The 17,794-nt window shown below is 36.2% G+C and overlaps 2 protein-coding genes across 7 annotated transcripts; both read left to right on the forward strand.

Moving 5' to 3' along the window:
- The first annotated feature begins 1,146 nt into the window (after positions 1-1,146).
- LOC125218655 (pre-mRNA-splicing factor CWC22-like) lies at positions 1,147-3,334 on the forward strand. Its single transcript, XM_048120409.1, has 2 exons — positions 1,147-1,936; positions 2,924-3,334. The coding sequence occupies exon 1, from the start codon at positions 1,222-1,224 to the stop codon at positions 1,933-1,935; it is 714 nt and encodes a 237-aa protein (XP_047976366.1). The 5' UTR covers positions 1,147-1,221; the 3' UTR covers position 1,936; positions 2,924-3,334.
- A 3,660-nt stretch (positions 3,335-6,994) lies between these two features.
- LOC125201138 lies at positions 6,995-16,927 on the forward strand. 6 transcript variants are annotated; one of them, XM_048099087.1, is made up of 20 exons: positions 6,995-7,211; positions 8,326-8,618; positions 8,704-8,785; positions 8,857-8,934; positions 9,017-9,076; positions 9,147-9,251; positions 10,737-10,847; positions 10,974-11,015; positions 11,678-11,791; positions 12,213-12,391; positions 12,556-12,710; positions 12,781-12,887; positions 12,977-13,019; positions 13,119-13,210; positions 13,440-13,488; positions 14,647-14,717; positions 14,846-14,968; positions 15,454-15,542; positions 16,133-16,178; positions 16,592-16,927. In XM_048099087.1, exons 2-20 carry the CDS (start codon positions 8,533-8,535, stop codon positions 16,622-16,624), a joined length of 1,665 nt encoding a protein of 554 aa, XP_047955044.1. In that variant the 5' UTR covers positions 6,995-7,211; positions 8,326-8,532; the 3' UTR covers positions 16,625-16,927. The 6 variants fall into 6 exon arrangements, with proteins under 6 accessions (XP_047955044.1, XP_047955040.1, XP_047955041.1 ...); XM_048099083.1 differs by having other exon boundaries at positions 6,996-7,211; positions 12,778-12,887; XM_048099084.1 differs by having other exon boundaries at positions 6,996-7,211; positions 8,403-8,618; positions 12,778-12,887.
- The last annotated feature ends 867 nt before the right edge of the window (positions 16,928-17,794 follow it).

Consider the following 17,794-nt stretch of genomic DNA (forward strand, 5'->3'; position numbering starts at 1 on the left):
CCATATATGGACGGTAGACATTGTCCACAGGTGTTTGGGAGCCCCTGCTACCTCCCCCCTCCCCCGCGCAGCGGCAGGCATGGGCTGCATCATACCAGGCATCATCCCCGCCGGTGTCATTCCTCTCCCCCCCAACCCCCCCACCATCCCCACTGGTGTCATTCCCCCCAGCCATCCCACCATCATATTGGGTGTCATCCCCAATCCCCGCTGCCCTCGGGCATCATCATACCACCCATCCCACCCATCCAATTGTACATATTGTAGTACGGGGACATTTGCGGATGCATCCCCGCCATTTGGGGAACCATCCCCGCATTTCCGACGGGGAAAGACGACGTATGTGACTCGCTCGTGGCGGGAGAGTTCCTATCTTTCTCCATTTATCTTCAACAGAAATGAAATTTAGATTTTAGAGAGAGAAACAACTTGTTAACACAAGTAATGCGTATGAAATGAATTTCAACGAGCCATATATATAGAGTTTTTGTTTTTTTAATTAAAAATGGCGGACGTCCCCGTGTCGCCACAATGGCGGGCGTCCGCCCGCGCCCTTCCGCCGACGGCCGCGCCCTTCCTGTGTCCTCACCGGACGTCCGCGTCCGGCTCTCGACGCCTCAACGGCAGACGTCCGGGGCGCCCTTCCCGGAAGCCTCTCCGAAGGGCGACGGGAAGGGCGCCATTGCGAATGCTCTAAGACATATTTTTAGTATTTCATATCAAAAGTGGAAAAAAATAAATAATTCTTTAATCGTGGAAAACTAAAATCAGAAAATGGCTCGGTGGACGGAGGAAGTAAAAATTATTTTTGTTTGCAACCCAAGTGAGCTTATGCCTAATTGGGTCAGAACTAATTAAAAGAAAACACAGCCCAACCAACTTTGGTTGTGGGTTGGACAGCAGGCACCAAGTTGACTGGTTTGAACCAGTCCGGCCTTACCATAGAAGCCCATGACAACTGTGGCAAAATTTATGTGATATTTAATCTTACATTCAAAAACTTTGGGACTCACATAAAAAAGAAAAAAAAAACTTTAATTTTCGAAGTTGAAAAGCTTCAATTTTTAGTACTCCGAAATCCCCTCCCATAAATAAGCATTCCAAATATCGAACAAAATCTCTGCTTTACTTAGAGATGGACGACGACGACGACGCTCCATTAATGGATTCGATGTACTCTGGCGTCACTCTCGACGACACCATATCGCTCACCGAATCAGAATGGCTCTCCATGAACAAAAGATTCACGAGGATGGTCGAAAAGCCCGACGTCTTAAACTTGGACTTTTTAGCCCATCAAATCCTGGGCGACCACATCCTCCCCGGAAGAGGCCTCTTCTGCCAAGCCCTCATCCAATCGCAGTCCAAACACCCCGACTCCAGCGACGTCTACACCGCGCTGGCCGCTCTGATCAACTCCAGGCGCCCTCAGGTCGGCCACCTCCTCGTCAAACGAGCCGCGCTTCAGTTCAAGGCCGCCTACCACTGCGGCGACGAGACGCAGATGCACACCTCGTCCAGCTCGTGAACCAGAGGATCGCCAACGAGGCTCTGGCGCTGGACGTGCTGGTGCTCCTGTTGGACCATCCGAGCTCGGACAATGTGGGGGTCGCGGCGAGGTTCTGCAGGCAGTGCGGGCTTCTGCTGCTGGAGGAGACGCCGGGTGAGCTGAGGGAGATGCTTGCTGAGTTTCGCGGCCTGCTGAGGAAGGGCGAGCTGGAGCCGATGCCTCGCCTATTGATCGGGAGGCTGTTTGCTGCGTACAGAGTGGCGTTTAGGGAGTCTGGGAGAGGGTTGAGAGTTGTGGATGATGAAGAGCAGATCACGCACCGTGTGAGTCTGTTGGAGCATATTGATCCGGAGACCAGTCTTGATGCATTTCACACCAATCCACATCTTTTGGAGGAAGATGAGGTTAATTCAAATCCATTTTGAGGTATTTAGTTTGGTTATTGTTATTCCAATTTTGATTATACAAATTATTTGTTTCTTAGCATCTGAATGCTATGTTCATCTTTCATTCACGAGTATTTGTGTATCCTCCTATCATTGCTGTTGGGACTCCCTCCTACAAGGAAGTAGAATATGAGTATTAGTGTAGATGGTTAGAGTCCCTATGAGAGATGGTTCATATTCTACATAATGAAGATGGTTCATATGCCAAGTCTTTTGAGATGGTTGGAATGCAATAATTATGGTGGTTCAAATTAGAATGCCCAACCCATATAGGAACTAATGATATCTAGAAGTTAGATGCCAAGAGTGCAAAATTTGTCCGAAAACACATTCTTGATTGAAAACAAAATCTGGCAGAGCAAGTTTTTCACTCTGTGTAGTTCACGATGAAGTCATGAATGCATTGTTATATCTGTTCTGGTCGAACTTAAATTTTGCAGAGAGTTCCAGACACATTGATCTTAAGTTTTGGATAGTCGAATTATGGATTGGATGGTCCGGACACATTGATCTTAAGTTTTGGATAGTCGAATTATGGATTGGATGGTCCGGACTCAAATCCATTTGTCTTGTTGATGATAATTGTGTGCTCCTAATTTTGGTTGATAGAGAAGAAATTGTATTCCCATTGTTATAGTCGAAGTTTGTAGGAGTTGGTTCCATGGTTTTTCAATTTTCCTATATTGGGGATTTCCCCTATTTAAGTTCCATTACTTAGTTTTCTCTACTTGATTGCTCTGGATTTTGATTGCACTAGAGGAGTAGTTCATTAATCTTGGTATTATTATACTTTGTTTCTGCTGCGCCACTCCTCGCCAACAATTGCATGTTGTTATCTAAACTTCTGTACTATTAGTTATTCATATCGTTTAGAGCAGTCCACAATTCAAAGTACATCGATAGCCAAGGTAAGAATGGATCCACTGGTCTGACTGGTCTGATTTTGAGTGCTCCTACCTAACTACAGACTACAGGCAGAGAGAACTGCAACCATGGTAGCTTCATCGGGCCTCACCTCAGCCTTCGACAATTGCCTGAAGAGAACTATGGCCTCATTCAGCCTTCCATGTTAAGCCTCACCATCTATTTTTGACGTTCCAACTAACCAAGTTCCTCTAAACCATCGAGTCAAAGAGTCCACGAGCCAAGACAATGTCGCAGCCTCTTTCGTAAATATCAATGAGAGCAGCCCTATCATAATCATCCGATACAGGCCCAGATTCGTGAGCATGGCAATGCAGGGCTTTTCCAGTTTCCAGTGTGCAGGCTTTGACGGCAGTAGCCAGCATAAATGCATTAGGCTCTAATTATTCAATTAGCATTTGTACATAAAAATTAAGAGCTTGTTCATATATTAGAGACTGTGTAAAAGAAAACATCAGGATTTATTGTTTAACTACCTAGTGCAACCAAGATGTATAAAACAGATATTCACAAAGAAATCAAAACAGAATATGGCACATGCACAATCAACCATCATTATTAGGCTATCTATTGTGGTTGAGAGCAGGGCATGACAGTAACAGAACATATCGCCTCATTTAATAAAATCTGCATTCAATGCTCATGAACATTTCATTTATATACCCACTGAATTCATATTAATTATCCGTACAGATTCCCGAAAACAAGTCAGACAATTCACCCAACACCATGCAGCAAAATTAAAGAATTTAAGCACATAATCGGTTGTTTGTTCCTAACAGAAATTACTGCCAAACTAAAACTATACTCAGTTTGAATTAATAGTTAGTTCTAGAAATATTCACTTTATATTTTACATTGTTTGATAGGGTTTCAAAATAATAGATTAAAATAGGTAATAACAATATTATTCTTTTTAATTAACCTTCATAATAATTAGGGCTACTTTAAAATTAGATAAAAAAAGGCGTGTTCTAGCCTCCATCTCCGCTACTCCAGTCTCCATCTCCATTACTCTACTCTCTCAATTGAGCGCAAAATCTAATCCATAAAGCAGAATTGTGCTAAGGAGCGGTGTGATTTATGATGGAATTGATCAGTAGGAAAAAATCCTCAAAATTACTGGCATAGGATGGATGACGTAATTGAGAATTGCGATTGTTTCGTTGCAGATTCATATACTTTTTTTTGTCAATCTGCACATTCTTCGTCATGGAGTTGAGATCTTTTTTGTGAATGATGGAACGGATGTAGAGAAATAAAAACAAAGGATATTTTGTGTAAAAAATTATACGTAAATATGAGGGCATTGTGTAAGAACATAGATTTGTCAGGTTAAAAAAATGATGGAGATAAATAAACAGACCTTGGATACCGGATAATTATCTATAATATGAGAGTTTATTATATCGGGCCCGTCCTTAATCATATACTCCCTCCGTCTGCCATTAGGAGTCTCAATCACTTTTGCGCACTCGTTTTATAAAAATGATAATAAATAGTTAAAGTGGAGAAATGGAAAGGTAAAAGAGAGAATAATGTAAAGAAGACTCTTATCAACATTATTCTCTCTCTTACTTTACTATTTCTCCACTTTAACTATTTGTTATCATTTTTATAAAACGAGTGCGCAAAAGTGACTGAGACTCCTAATGACGGACGAAGGGAGTACTTTATAAATAAATAATCTATGCTACCAAATGATCAATAATGTAGGGTAAATAATATAATCTATTGTTATCATAGCTACCATTAGGGAGGTTCGTTTGTAAAATTGTATCTCGTGATTAAATATATAGTGTGTTTAGTTCAGAAATTCAATCTCACACCTCAATCTTTGATGGATAATCATATGAACACAACCTAATTGTTTATAGGAAAACTAAAACATGTGTTGAACGAAGCCACGAAATTCAACAAGCAAAACCACATAATCATGAGGGAAACGTTAACGGACATGCGAAAGCTGTTTTGCCATATAGTAATGAAAATGGTTAGATTGAGTTCATACGTTGATATATGTGATTAACGTTTTTGTCAAAAAGTTATTTAATTTATTAATTATTTAGTTGATTTGGTCGGCATGAGTTTCACTCACATATACATTTATTTTAGTTTAAGTACTCCACTGTACATCAAAAGTAGTGTTTGCATAAAAATATATAATCAAATAAAAATCAAAGCTCAAACCTTATTCTCTTTATTTAATTATTTGAAGTTAAAGAAAGAATATAAATCAAATTTTTTATTAATTTATAAATTAATAATAATATTTCATTAGAAAAATGTTGACAGAATTGCAGAAAAGAATAAAAGTGTCCACAAAAAATTAACTACTATAGTATAATAATATTATTATTCGATCGATATATCTTGTCAACAATAACGTGATTTTCTGTTATAACAACCCGATGACATCCATTCCATTATTCTCAATGTCCTTGGAAATTGTGAGAAATTGTGAGAATTTTTATTAATTTTGTAAACTACATAAAATTGAAGGTTAAAAATTATTACTACTACTATTATTTTGTTTATTGAACTTAAAAGGAATAGATGGAAAAAATGACTAAGGCGAATTTTATTTTTATATAATTTGTAAATTTATAAAGCCAATAACAATTTATTATACATAAGAAACTCCATAACAAAAGAAACAATAATGGCAGTGTTCACTAAGTATGAAAGGAAACATATTTTTTCATCCAAGTATATATTTTTTTAGATGATAATTTGGATTATACATTTTTATTTTATTTCATACAAATTTAGATTTCGAAATTTGAAAAATTGTTTCTGAAGTTATTTTAAAAAGAGTGATACTGCGGTTAAGCTATCCATGTAAAGTTTTTTTTTTCTCTCTAAAAAACTTGAATCAAATAATTGGTTTATAATCCGTATCAGTTGTTCGGACCGGCCACGAGCGGGGGTTTCGCTGCACTATTGCACGCTATTTCAACGTGGCGATTTTTTTAATTATTATTTTAATACATTTTTCTATCTTTAAGTATCTCATTTCTTCTTCTTTACTTGTAGTTTTTGAAATCATATTGGCATTTTAATCTATGTTACATATTATGTGAGCACAACTAAAGGTGGTTGCTATATATGTTGCCGAGCACAAGTAGAAGTGGTCGGTATATTCCGAGCACAGTTATAAGTGCTTGTTGGGTTGCCGAGCACAAGTAAAAGTAATCGCTGGTTTGCCGAGCACAAGTAAATATACTCAGTAGTTTTGCGAGCAAAGGTAAAAGTGCTCGGTAGTTTCCGAGCACAAGTAAGATACTTGGCCAGTGTTGGTCAGAGTGTTTTTTTTGGAAGTGTATTATTTAAAAAACTTGGCTATGTTGTAATAATCTAAAAACAACCGTTTATTTTCAATCAAATAAGATTAATGTTCAATTAGAAATAGCGGGAAAAAAACAGATTAATTTTCCTCTTTCTTTGCGAGGAATAAAAATAAATGTACATGTACATACTATCCTTTAAGTTATAAATTAAAGTACGTATAAATTAATTTTGTTATTAGTTATGTTATTCTATAGCAATAAAGAGGAAATGATGTGAATAATTTATGATAATTTGTCACGTTAGGTTAAGCCTAATTCGAAATAATTACACAATATTAAATAAAATTTACTTTTTTTTAATATATTGATATCTAATTAAAATTTTTAATAATTTTCTAAATTGTTATCGAATAATTAGTACTATGTACTTTATTTTAAATTAACTAAAATTTATAAATTGATTTTAATGTACAATTTGAAAAAATTTATTTATGAACGTACAATATGTACGTTTCCTTTTTTTTAATTTACTTCCCAAACAAAACAAACATATTTAATGTGAATCTTGATGTATACAGTTGAATCGGTTTTAATGCATGCAGAGATTTTTGACCAACCTTCCATTTATGCAAATTACATCGTAGAAATCTTACATAGATCGTGTTTCACAAAAATTCGTTTTTTTTATAGTTTATAGTAATTTTATGGTTTATATGACAAAGCCCTATTTCCTGAAATTCTAGTAACAACAAATTTTGAAATTGAAAATAGAAATTGAATCACAATCCCTACTTCTTCCACTACTGCGACGTTTTCAAACTGACTTTTCACATTTTTACATATTGCTGAAATTGCAACACTGAATTGATGGAAGAGAAAAAGTAGCAAATAATAATAGTATAAGTTTCCAGCGCTCAGCAGCTGACTTTTCTCGCCTAAAATACTCTCTCGCTCTCGCATCATAGACCTTGTTTCTTCAATTTAATGTGGCTGCGAATTATTGAGGCTTTCAATCATAGTTTTCAGTGACAAGTTGCAGAGGTAAACGTGCCCCCGCTAATTTTATCTTCCTTGTTGAAATCCTTGATTTTCTAGAATGTGTGGTGGATTTATGTGATGCGAATTTGTGCTTTTTTGAAATCTCGATTGCATGAATTCGTCATTATTGGAATTCGAGTTGTGTTGTGTTTTTATTAATCAATTGAATGATGTTAGGTTTTAGTGTTCATTTTTGACATCTCTGGGTCTTTCCCCTCTCGTCTTATTCACTTGATTTGTAGACTACAGTTTTTTTTCTAATGGTGAAAGATTTGAGGCACAATTGTTTGCTTACTGTTTCTTCTGTTTTAGGAGTCATTTGAATTTTGAGACACTGTGCTTGTTTGGTGAATTTGGATATTGAAGTCATGTATGGTTTTCGTGTTATTCACTGTTTTTATCCTCATAATGTAATGAGTGATTTGCTGCTGTTATGGAACTTGTTGAGCTCATATTCAGTGATGGTGGCATACAAGTGGAAGCATATGAGTAGAAGCTCTTGATTTTTCTTTTCTTTTTTTACTTTGGTAAAATCTGCTATGGAAATTTGAGCAAAGTACAAGGGTTTTCTGTGGCTGTAGTCCCGTTTTCCTTCCATTGTTATTCTTATCACGGAGGGATAACGTTGTTGTTAGCTGTCACTTTTAACCTTAAATTCTTCTGATATCTTTTTGCATGCCCGCAATTTCTAAAGTAATGCTTACTATTTATCGAAGTGCACGAGTCTAGGAGTGAACTTTCCAGTGGATCTTGACTCTTTGGTCTTCTGCAACATTTTCATCTCACACTTATTTCTTTTGTTCGTCTATAAGTTGAAACTGCGTGCTGTGAAGTAGTCAGCTTTGGTTTAAATGATTCCGGGCATCTATATACATGGTTAAAGACTTAAACTCAGTTTATCCTTTATTTCACTATCTGAAAGCATAAGTTTTTGGCTTTGGTGTTAATGCTGGAAATAAATGTGAAAACCTTGCGAAGAAGAAGTTGTTCTGCTTACAATGAATTGATAAAAATGTAGAACAGTATTTTTTTCAGGTTGCTGCCCATATAATCCATGTAGGTTCTTCTGTGTGAAAGGTCATAACTTATGCTTTTTGGTTTGATTCTTTTTCTCTAGGTTCATGGTATTCACTTGAAACCATACAAACAAATCAGATTCTAATTAAAGTTGTTCGTGGTTGATGGGCTTCTCAGTTATCGCACAACTACAACTCTTGCAAAAGGGCAAAAAAGAAACTGAAATGAAAGGCCTTCTTTGTGCCAGAGTGTGCTGACCTTGAATGTTCCGAGTTTGCGTCTTCTGTGGACTTTGACCTATAAGGCAATGTTGTCTGGTAATAATCCTGCTAATGGCCACAAGGATAACCGTAACGGTGGAAATCAAGAACAAAGTTTGGAATCTGCAAGCAGGTAATTGGTCAATCAACTTTTAAGGAAGAGGTAATAATTGATTGTGCCTAGAACTTGTTCAAACAAAAACCTATTTTGACCACAGTTACAACCTGGAAGCATCTTCTGTACCTAAAAATTCGAAGGGTAAAGAAAACTTGAGCCACTCGCCAGACCAAGATATGATGGTACTATATTTGTTCAAAAGATTGGTATAGGTATCAATTTTGAAGTTCTAAATTGAATGAATGCTTCATAGGAACTTTACTCCCGGAAAAGAGCTCAAGAGAAAGAAATTATGTATCTTCGTGAACAAATTGCTCTTGCCAGTATCAAAGTAAGACATGCTTTTTGGCTTCAATGATAAATCTTGGTCTGTATGTTTTCCACATGGCTTATATCATTTTATATGATTGAAGGAATCCCAGATGCTGAATGAGAAATATGCACTTGAGAGGAAATTCTCCGAGTTACGAATGGTATGCGTCTGCCATCCACCTTTCCTTAATTTTTTGTAAGCCTGTATTAAGTAACTTATTTTCGTTTTAGGCTCTAGATGAAAAGCAAAATGAAGTTATAAATTCTGCATCAAATGAGTTGGCACGGAGGAAAGGCGATCTTGAAGTAAATTTAAATTTGCTTAATGAATTAAAGGTAAATATTTGGTTTGATCACTATTTACTTTTTACAGTTTTGCTACTAGTTACTATCTTGTTCTGCTGTAAATTTATCAGCTGCAGTTTTTCCAGGCAGACAAATTTCTGTCCCTGCACTCTTGTACTACTTTATGGCACATATGCAGCTTAATTGATTTGATATCTAGGATAGTTGGAAGGTTGAACCTTTCTTAGGTTTCGGAATTCCTATACTCCAATGGAGTCGAGCTTTGAAAGCTGGGTTTTTTCATATCAAGATTCAGTAGTAGGTCTATCATATGAAAACTATTTGATTACAGTAATCACTAATGAAAACCCACGATATGCTCTAGTTCCAATTTTACTTTCTTCTAAACTTTGTGATTGTTGTGTACAATTCCTTAAAAGGATGGGTTCAACTTTCATTGCAAAAAAAATTCATTGTACTTGGTATATGCCAGAAAATGCAAAAGCAGTGTAGTTATCTTCCATGTAACCTATTTTGGTTGCGAAGAACAAAGCCGCATTGTTCCCACTAAAATCTCTTAAATTCTTTAGACTTCGACTTGGTGAAGATCTCATCTAATAAGTGTGGACAATCCCCTCTCCCTTATGAGGCCTTTTAAGGGGTGAGTGGCCCATTTCTAATATGGTATTAGAGCGGGCCCAAGTCGATGATGGATTTTATCTCTTTATCTCTTGTCTTGCTTACCCACGTGATGGAAGTCCAAAGTGTCATTCCGGCCCACACGTGCGAGTGTGGAAACACTCCCCCCTTATGAGCCCTTTTAAGGAGGTGAGTGACCCATTTCTAATAGTTCACATTGTTACCGAAGATCTAAAAAACAGAAAGATGTATACTCTGCCTTATATCATCGTCTTTTCTTTTTGTTCGATAAAGTAGACTAAGAGAGCTTAATTGTGGTAATGATCAAACACGTACTCTATCAGTAAGTGAGTGGAACAAGTAGAATCATACAATGCTCATGAATTCATAAGATATAAGCCCTCCGTTCCACAGTAGTAGAGTCATTTCATTTTTTGGGAAAATGAGGAGTAATAAATAGTTGAAATGGAGAAAAAGTATAGTAAAAAAATATAATATAGATAAGAGACTTTCCTACATTTTTCTCTTTCTTACTTTACTCTTTATCCACTTTAAAATTTAATCTACTACTATGGAACGGAGGGAGTATGATATATATATTCTTTATATGTTTAATATTATCATTTCCAGTTTATTTATTCTTGTGGCGGGTTATGTAATGGGGCGAATGTCAGAGCTCTTCTTACTGAATAAGTATCACATATCCTCTGAATATTTGAATATTTCCGGTTTACTCAACACAAAATTGAATATTTGAGCAAAGCTTCTGTCTTGTCATTCTGCATATGAAATGAATTTAGACTTATCTGTCTTCAATATATATCTCTTTACCTCCCCACTTCCATCCATTTCTCCTACATTTCCTGGACTTTCATAGAAACATTCACATGGGCCCAGGTTGCTGAAGATGAGAAACATATCTTCAAATCATCCATGCTTATGATATTGGACGAGTTTGGGGCTTTGCCTCATGTTACCAATGCATCAGCCCTTACCAACAGCATCAAGGTATTTCTTTACATTAACGTTCAGATAATTTTCTGTAAGTTTTCTGACTCCCCAGTATCTTCATTCTTCACTCCACCGAGCCAATGCTTAACTTATTGCTAAAGTTTTGACACTCTTTTAATGCAGCACTTACATGATCAACTCCAATTGAAGATTAGAACATCACATGTAAGCTTGTACCGTCCGTTATTTTTGCTCATTCTGTCACTTTGTGTTTGTGGCATCAAGAATCTTAGCTCCTGATTAGTTTTGTTTTTTGTTCTATTTGATACTCTTCCTTTTTGTTTGTTGAGTAGCTGTGGAAGTGTGGATATGGTGTGCTTTCTAATTTATGAGATGATGCTCTCATGCGAGTGAGTTTTGCTTATTAATCTTTATCTTCATTCTGATAGAGTGAAGGGTTTATTGAGATAAAAGATAAACAAAGAAAACTATATACCCTTAGTAACAAACTCTGATAAAGAACTTGCAGGGAACCTGCCATAACTGTGAGTGATGTCAGGAATATTACTTCCTGTCCAAGCAGAGAAATCTGCTGCAAATCGTATACCAAATCCTAATCCTGCTAAGTGCTAACTCAACTAAAGCATAGGTCATGCAAGGGTCCTATCATCTAAAATCCCAAACTCAATGGAATATTATTGCTAGAGCTAATTTATAGTATATTTTAACTGGAAATTAAGTGTAATGTGCACCAGATTGGATCTTAGAAGAAGGGTTCATAAAGATTTTCATTCCATTATTTTTATGCTTGTCTATCATCACGCTACGTAGGTTTACAGTTGTGCATCATAACTTCAATAAAGCTAATAAGAAATCATTAAATGCAGGCCAGACTTGTAGAATTGAATTCCATGACTGGAGATAATTCCAGAAACAGTTATATTGATAAAGAAATTCCAAGTTTAAGACCCGAGAGTAGCCCATTTCCTAGCAGTTCGGTGGTAATTGCTGCATTTTTTTGTTTTTTGCTTTGGTCTTTGTTCACGCTGAAAATACTACTCCCTCCGTCCACAAAAAATAGTCTCATTTGTGGACGGCACGAGTTTGAATGTGAAATTGGTAAAGTAAAAGAGAGGAAGAGAAAAGTAGGCAAAGTAAGAGAGAGGGGTGAAAAGTGGATAAAGTATGAGAGAGGAGAAAAAGTAGGTAAAGTATGAGATATAAACTTTCCACTTTTAGAACTGGGACAATCCTTTGTGGACATCCCAAAATGGCAAAATGAGACTATTTTTTATAGACGGAGGGAGTATTATCTGTTCCATTGGTTTAGGAGTTAATAGGTTGGCTTACTCATTATTTGTGGACACACAATTCTTTTTTTTTGCAAATAGACATTGTTTCTTTATTGACTTCCTTCTGTAGGGTTTCCGCGGGTTTTCTCAGTATGGGCATTATATTGATGGGAAAAATATGGAACCAGCTGATGACATGTCAAGATATATGCAAGCTGATGATCCTAACAAAAACCTGAGGCAGAGTGTTGAGATGCATCAACCACCTGATAATGAGCATTTTCAAAGGACATCTCCCAACTTTGACAGGTTCCCCATCACTGTTCAGAGTTACTCAATTTCAAGGAGATTTTATGTACTGCCACAATTTGTTTTAACAACTTGAATAGGTTCATGAAGTGCTGGAACTTTGTAAACTTTATGACACTACTACAGATCTGGACTGCAATGAATTTTCTACTCCTGTTATTCAGGTCAAAAATAGAGTACAGAAATCCCGAAAGCCATATGGTAGACATTATGCATGAAAGAAATGGGCTCCTGTCAGGATCTGAGCAAAGAGCTGTTGAGCAATATCCCCGTTCACCGATGATGCAAGTAGATAGAGTTGCTTCTTTTGGTTCAGAAGGTAACATGCCTAATTTCTTGTTAATGAGTAGCATATCTTCTCGAGTATAACACAAGTTCTACCTCAGAAGATGGTCCTGGAATTGAGAACTTTCAAATAATCGGGGAAGCTAAACCAGGATGCAAACTGTTAGGCTGTGGATTTCCTGTACGCGGAACATCTCTCTGCATGTTTCAGGTATGACAAATTTATTCACTCAATGTTTTACATTTGGCAATTACTTTTACTGATAATTGCTATTTTATATGCTGTCTCCTTCTAATTAGTGGGTTCGTCATTATCCAGATGGGACAAGGCAGTATATTGAAGGTAAGTGAATGAACAGCTGCGCACGCGTGTTGTTATGCACATATTTGTAAATGTGGCGTGTTTAGGCAATATATCATTCATTTTTTTTTTTAATTTCAGGAGCCACCAATCCAGAGTACGTAGTGACAGCTGATGATGTTGATAAATTTATTGCTGTTGAGTGTATACCAATGGATGAACAAGGACGACAGGTAATGTAGCTTTGTTTCCTCTATTGCTCTTGCTTGACTTACAAAGCACTATAGAAAGCGCATCTTAGAAATAAATAAGGAATTGTAAAATGATGAAAATATAATAAAGAATCAAGCAGCTTTTGTATTAGATAGTATTTGATTGTTGGCAGCACATATGATTTCCTGTGTATGCACAACTGACTGATGATGGATATCATATTTTTTATTTTATATCAAATTGAATCAGGGTGAGCTCGTCAGGATCTTCGCCAATGAAAACAACAAGATTACTTGTGGTGAGTGCACTTCCATTAATTAGATTATTTTATAAATAATTTTTCAACTGTAATGCTTAATTTTGAAGTCATTTACCATATTTAGATTTCTCTATTACCTTGTTGTATGAACACTTACTTGGAATGTTAGGAGTTCAAAAGCATTCTTGACAATTGTTCCCAAACATGTATGTGTTGTGTCTGGTTTTATACCTCGATGAACTTATGAAACTTGACAATTTTAAGAAAGACAAGTGTCTCGACATATCATGCATGTTAAGCCACAGAAATCTGATTCCTCTTCTTGCCAGTTGTTGGTTTGGTTGGATTTTTTCATCTATATGAGCTACTGCTTTCCTAATCGGTCACCTGGCCTTCATGTTAGATATTGGCATATTGCCGAATGTTATCACATTTTATGTTTAGTATGTATTGCTACTATGTACCATTCAGCCAACTCTCTTTACTGGTTCTGGCTCTTTTGGCCATTCCTCTACATTACATGGTATCTCATATGCGAATGTAAACCTAATAACAAGCAAACTTCAAATATTACCACAGAACTGGCACCCATAAAAGAGTCATAAAAGAATAGCACTGGAACCTGTATATGTTTCAGAATTGAGTTCTCATGAGGTCAGTTAGTCAACATGTCAGTTTTCTGGGACTCGTATTCATATTGAAATAGACTACAAAGACAATTCTTTTGTAACCTACTTCTCAATTAAACGTTGTAGATCAGGTATTTATGAGCTTTCACCTGTTTATGAAAAGGATATCTAAACTGATGCATGTTCACTCCTTAATGGGGGAAATGACCTGGTCTTCGTGTGATACTTGTATACGAATCTTTCAAGATGTGAAAATGTTTGAAAGTGTACATGCCTGCTTAATTTGAGAGAAACTTGGCTGCCTGCTAACTGCTAAGAAGGAGAAGGACCTTTACCTTGTCTACCTGTGCAGAAAATTATCTTCCCACCCTAAACATGGCAAAAATGCACTAGGAACATGACAATTTAGAGAATGACAAAAGGATTCTGATCTTAGTAGTGAACTTGTGTTATGTGAATCAAGTCAGATCAGTATAGGCAGGCCTTATCTTTGTTGCACATCCAGTGATAAAACTGGGAAAATTCTTCTTCTTAGTTGTATATTTGATGAGTGGTATGAAAAATGCAGATGCGGATATGCAGGAGGAGATTGATGCTTATATTTCTAAAGGATCGGCAACATTTGGTGTCCTAATCATTGTATGTACTGATAATTTTTCACTTGTAGCATTATTTCATGTGTTGCGTAATTTCAAAAGCTAGTTTGAACATGTTTATGATATTCCTCTTAAAGTTATGTTCACAATTTCTCTGAATCATTTTGACAGCTAGATTCTTCTGCTGAGATTTGGGAGCCAGCAACTCTATTGCTGAGGCGATCGGGTTTTCAGATTAAGGATGGGAGAAAACAGGATGTTATAATCTCAGATAAATATTCTAAAGAATTATCGGTATGGTACTCTTTAAAGACCACCCTTGTCAGTTTCGTTTTCTACATTGTAAGCATGTAACAAATATATATTTTCCTTCTAATTTACAACCAAGTTCTATCGAAAAGATGTCACTTAAAGCTGAAGTTGGTAGTATTATTAGAATAGCTGTCATGTGCACCAGTGTTGTACTATTTGATAGTAAGGGTTCGGTTTACTATATAGATGGCGTTTATTTTGAATGATATGATAGATTGATATAAATAGAATTTGGTATTTGAATTATAAGATGATAAAACAAGCCCAAATTAATCAATCCATGCTGGTAAAGAGTGGATTACTGTGTATTTTTGTTTTTAATCCATCCTATCACTCAAAGTAAATGCCTCCGAAGTCATGAAAGGACTGGTATATTCGCATTACGAGATCTTGACACTATTATGGAAATTGTTGTCTATCTATCCTATTTTGGTAATGATGTTAAGCCTTTAACTTAAAATTTCCAGATCAAAATACCAAACGGCTTGCCAGCGCAGTTTGTCCTGATCAGTTCAGATGGCTCATCTTATCCTTTAAGTACAAGTGATGACATACGGTAATACCTACTTTCACTTCTTATATCAGCTTCTTTTCATGATTTAAACTTTTCTTTTCATGATTTAAACTTTTCATCATCTGACTCTTAATTAATTGTGTATAAAAGTTACTCCCTCTGTCCCATTAAGTGGCTCGTATTCCCTCTTGGGTCAACCGACTCGTCCCACCATTGGTGACTTGTTCCCCAAAAAGGAACAACTTTCTTAATCTTCGTGCCCAAAATAACAAAGCCACTTCAAATGGATGGAGGGAGCACTATATTTCCAACTTGTTTAATACTTAGGTAAAAGTTTTGACAACATTTTTGTTGTTCAATATGTTGGGTTCTACAGGTAAATCAAGTAGTGAAGTAGTAAACCATCCCCAGCAATTTTAGGACAGAAGCAAATTGTGTATGGTCAATCTAATTACAAATACAGAAAGCACTTTATAGAGATAGAAACATCTAACCTTTTTTCTCATGTTCTTAATTATGTGAACATCATTTCTGTTTAAATTTGATCATATGCGACATACTGGGGACCAATTTGTGCGTAATGTAAGTTCTTGCATATATTTCTAACTTGATGCTTCCGTATTCTTATGTAGACTGCGAGATACAGTTGTGCTGACAATGAGAATCTTCCAGAGCAAGGTACCTCATCCGGCACTTAATTTACTCTCTAATGAACATCAATATTTATAGTCAGAATAATCCCATTTTTCCCCTAATGCTGCAACCTAGATTCACTTCTAAGAAGCCAATTTCACATTCTGTTGTGTAGTTTAGTTAAGTTAAATAGGTTTGTGCATGCCATTCTAAACCGGCGATTTGTTCGATCTAGAGTCCCAAGATATGTGACTGAGTGATGAAAATGCGAGTTTCTTGATGGTTCCATGATCATTTCTATCATCTGTTGTGCCTGCTTCCTTTTTATAAACACTAGTCATTGTCGTTTGAGCCTATCGTGCGTAAAATAGATGAATTATGCAGAGATGTAAATGTCTCATCATATGGGACTATAGATATGCAAAACCAGTTAAATTCCTCTTATATCCTTCAAACAGGCTCTAGACGAGAAGCGGAAGAGTAAAGCTTGATCGGCCATCTTCTTGTAGGTGCAGTGTTTATAGCCATTCTTCATTCTTTCTTGGAATAGGAATACAAGCAGTTTTGCTATATGATTGAGAATAAGTAATTAAAATATAGTGCATCTCCATTTTCCTTGTGTTGTATTGTAACACTGTAAATGTACAGTCCCATTGCCTCTCATCGATCACGTTCCGTTTTATTATGTTCATAGGTTTAGAAGTCGAAGAGGGTTTTTTGTATGTCAAATGCTCATTTTTGACCTTGTATTGTAGCTACACGAACACGATAAATATAAACTTGTATCTTGTACATACTGATGGTTCTAACTTCTAAGAGAAATACTATCTGTTTCTCACCATTTTCATATGAGAAATTATATTAATGGAAATGCTACAATACATATTGTACTTATATAAAAGTCAAGGATTAGTGCATAATAAAATTTGGTGTAATTCCAAATGTTTCAGTGGAAGAGTTGATCACCATTTGACTAGCTTAATGAGAGACATAATTAGGCGTTTACTTGTGAAGTCCACTGCTATTATAGAGTTGGAATTATATGACAGCTAATGTCCAAAATATTCAACCAGTTAATGATGAGATTTACTGTTATTGTACCTAAATTTATCATTAGCTGTTAACTTTTATGATAACATTCATAGTATCATCTTCCCTATGCAGACATAAGAAGGAACCCACTTTTAATAAAGCAAATATACACTGTTTCCCTATTCTTTGGATGGCTCAACACATTTTCCCTCTAATATTTTACCATCAACCTATGCCTCCCATTTATTTTAATCAAAGAGTGCTCCCTAATATTCCACCTGCTTCTGAATTTGTGAAATTAACAAATATAAAGACAGCCCACATGCCACTGATTCAAGCTTGATTCGTCACACTCACTCTATGGTGGGGGCTCCCTCTCTCCCCCTCTGTTTTTCTCTGACTATAATGTTAACAAAAGAGATTAATAATGGTCAAAATACAATTACTGAGAACTAGGGACAAAAGACTAAAGTTTGATTAGGTATTGTTGCTTCAAGATATGTTGCTTTCATTCACTGCTACTAACTTAATCACAAGGGCTAAGTTGAAATGTTGTAGACCACACATAAAGAAAGGGCTTAAAAAGAAAAGCCAAAACATAAAGCAAAGTAGATGTGGACCATTCTCTA

This window comes from Salvia hispanica, chromosome 1 (assembly GCF_023119035.1).
Source record: "Salvia hispanica cultivar TCC Black 2014 chromosome 1, UniMelb_Shisp_WGS_1.0, whole genome shotgun sequence".
NCBI lineage: Eukaryota > Viridiplantae > Streptophyta > Magnoliopsida > Lamiales > Lamiaceae > Salvia > Salvia hispanica.

Excerpts from the sequence above, each read along its gene's own strand:
- LOC125218655 (XM_048120409.1), top strand. The coding sequence starts at position 1,222 with ATGGCTCTCCATGAACAAAAGATTCACGAGGATGGTCGAAAAGCCCGA.
- LOC125201138 (XM_048099083.1), top strand. The coding sequence starts at position 8,533 with ATGTTGTCTGGTAATAATCCTGCTAATGGCCACAAGGATAACCGTAAC. Across the intron at positions 8,619-8,703 it reads AGTTTGGAATCTGCAAGCAG|TTACAACCTGGAAGCATCTT; the intron begins GTAATTGGTCAA and ends TTTTGACCACAG. Across the intron at positions 8,786-8,856 it reads CGCCAGACCAAGATATGATG|GAACTTTACTCCCGGAAAAG; the intron begins GTACTATATTTG and ends AATGCTTCATAG.